Here is a 2,439-nt window from a genome sequence, read left to right as displayed (position 1 = left end):
GTAGGATTTTGTCTTCTAATTTTGTAGAGAGTGGTACCATCTCTCCCTAACTTATATATTATAAGTTAGATATTCAAACCCTACCAATAGTTAATAACCACCATTTTCTTGATAATTAACCGTGTACTACATATGGCCTGATTCAATGAGGATTCTCGCTTTGCAAACTCCATAACTCCATCTGGAACTTTGGCTTTCCATAGATCAAGAGGCAAAACCTTTGACTTTCCATATATCAAGAGACAAAATTTTGATTCAACTTGAGACAATACTGATCCATTGAAGGATTTGTCTTATTTTTGATAAATGTTATTTTAAAAACCTCTCCAAAAGGAGTTAAACTCTCCTCCACAGAATGTGTCTTTTCAACTAGACCAAACGGTACATGCCTCCCCTCAAGTATCCTATATCTTATAGGTTGGGAGTTTAAATCCTACCATAGGCAAATGACCGTCATTTCCTTCGGTAGTTGATTTAGTGTCATGCACGATTTAATCTAGTAAGGCGTTCCTTCTTTGTGAATTCATGTTCTCTTCAGTCACTTAGATTTTCCATAGAGTTGGAAGAAAAATTCTGAACTCAACTCGGGGATAATATTAACCTATTAATGGTTCCATTGGCTTTGATCAAATGGCACTTCGAAGTCTTCTCCATAAAAATTCGGTCTCCCTCCAAAGGTGTATTTCTTGCGAAGGGGCATTTGGAGAACCATGTGGATATATCGGCCATTGAAGCATTAAGTTGTTTTTTCTTCTGCAGGTTCAGACTGGTGTTGCATTGTCTTTCTGAGCAGCAGTTTTTTGTTTACTTAGAATGGACTCTCCATTGTTTTGAATCGCCCTTAATGCTGTTTTTACGCTGACATTAACTATATGTCATGTCTAATGTAAACTTCGCCTTGCTAATATACAACAGTCTCATTCAATTCATTGGGTATATGGTTATATATCTTCTGACCATGTTGCTTGAATGCAAGGCAAAGCGCATTCTACTCTCTTGGCTTTGCTTCAAATAGATTATACTTACCATATTTTGATTTCAACATGAGAAAATCTTCAAAAACGCAAAGAAACCCATGATTGTGCTTATTATCTATCAGTTCTTTATGACCGAAAGAAACAAAAAAGTGAAAGAAGATGCTTGCACAGTTTTAAAATAATCAAGCTTTTGAGAGGTTCCCCTCTTTTCTATTACTTTAATTTGCCAATATTTCCTCAAATATTTTTCAGTAATTTCAATGGTATTTGCTTATATTTTCAGTTTCAGATTTTGCAGATGTTGTGATTTTAGCTGCCATTATTTGGTTTAAACCTCATTCTGGGAATTAAAACAATACCATGGCAATGGATTTTAAGGTTTCCAGAAACTTATCTGAAAGACCCCCCAAAAAAAGGGCTGAAAATTCCAGTCTATGATATACAAAATCAATCAAAGTTTAACCAACCAATCAAATTCATTTACATATACACTCTCTATAAACTATAAATCCCCTAATGTCAAAACTGGTAAAACAAAATGAAAAGAAACAAGAGCTGAAACCTTAAGCCATAGACATGTTAGAAAGCCTGCTTGGTGTTGGCTTAAAGTTCCACCACCTAAGTGTCATCTTACGATTTGGTGAAGGAGTCAATGCCCTCCTCAATATCTCTTTATTAGCACTATATCTCTTCAAGTTCTGCTTTGGCACCATGTAACCATGCCTGCTACAAGGTGCTGAACCCGGACGGCTCGAACACGTACACCTCGGACGACGTCCCGATGATGATGATGATGCCATGTAACTTTTCCTACGACCCCGGTTCTCCTCCGCCGCCGGTGACGCCGGAATGTCTAAACCTTGTGTAGTTTGTTTCTCAAAGATGGTCAACTGCATATATGTGGAGTAGGTGAAGAAGCTGAAATTGGTCATTAATGCCTTGTTCATTTTGATTTGTTAAGCTTATATAGATTCCATTATATATATATTGATTTTGTATTTCTTTGAAAGCTGTTTCTTTGATTGTAAGAAGGGAGGCTTTGACCAAAATTTTTGAGATTATGGTGGACATGAGATGACTGTAATATTTTGACTACAAAAATATTAATTTTTTTTTTCACTCGGTTTCATTATTTGCTTTAATTAGAAGGAATTTTACATGTGATTTTTAAGCTATAAATGCTTATTTTGTTAGGGAAAAATTATGATGAATGAGTTGGACCACTAATCCAACTCCACTACATAATTTTGACTTCCACACCCAAATGTCATGTCATAATCAATTTTATTAAATTTTGTGAACCACTAAGCTACTCTTTTTTTCATTGGAAAATGAATTTAACCCTTAAGATGTCATGGAAGAGACATTAAGATTAATTATCCAAATTTGATATAGCATATTGTTTTAAAGGTCAAAATATAATTATGTAGTGCCTTTTTTTTTTTTTGCACAAGAAAATGAC

At 34.9% G+C, this 2,439-nt stretch overlaps 1 protein-coding gene across 1 annotated transcript; it reads right to left on the bottom strand.

Moving 5' to 3' along the window:
* Positions 1–1,417: 1,417 nt before the first annotated feature.
* LOC121213795 (uncharacterized) lies at positions 1,418–2,091 on the bottom strand. Its single transcript, XM_041086922.1, has one exon. It carries the CDS (start codon positions 1,922–1,924, stop codon positions 1,541–1,543), a length of 384 nt encoding a protein of 127 aa, XP_040942856.1. The 5' UTR covers positions 1,925–2,091; the 3' UTR covers positions 1,418–1,540.
* Between the last annotated feature and the right edge of the window lie 348 nt (positions 2,092–2,439).

This window comes from Gossypium hirsutum, chromosome D01 (genome assembly GCF_007990345.1).
Source record: "Gossypium hirsutum isolate 1008001.06 chromosome D01, Gossypium_hirsutum_v2.1, whole genome shotgun sequence".
Lineage (NCBI taxonomy): Eukaryota > Viridiplantae > Streptophyta > Magnoliopsida > Malvales > Malvaceae > Gossypium > Gossypium hirsutum.
This window is presented reverse-complemented; position numbering and strand designations above follow the sequence as displayed.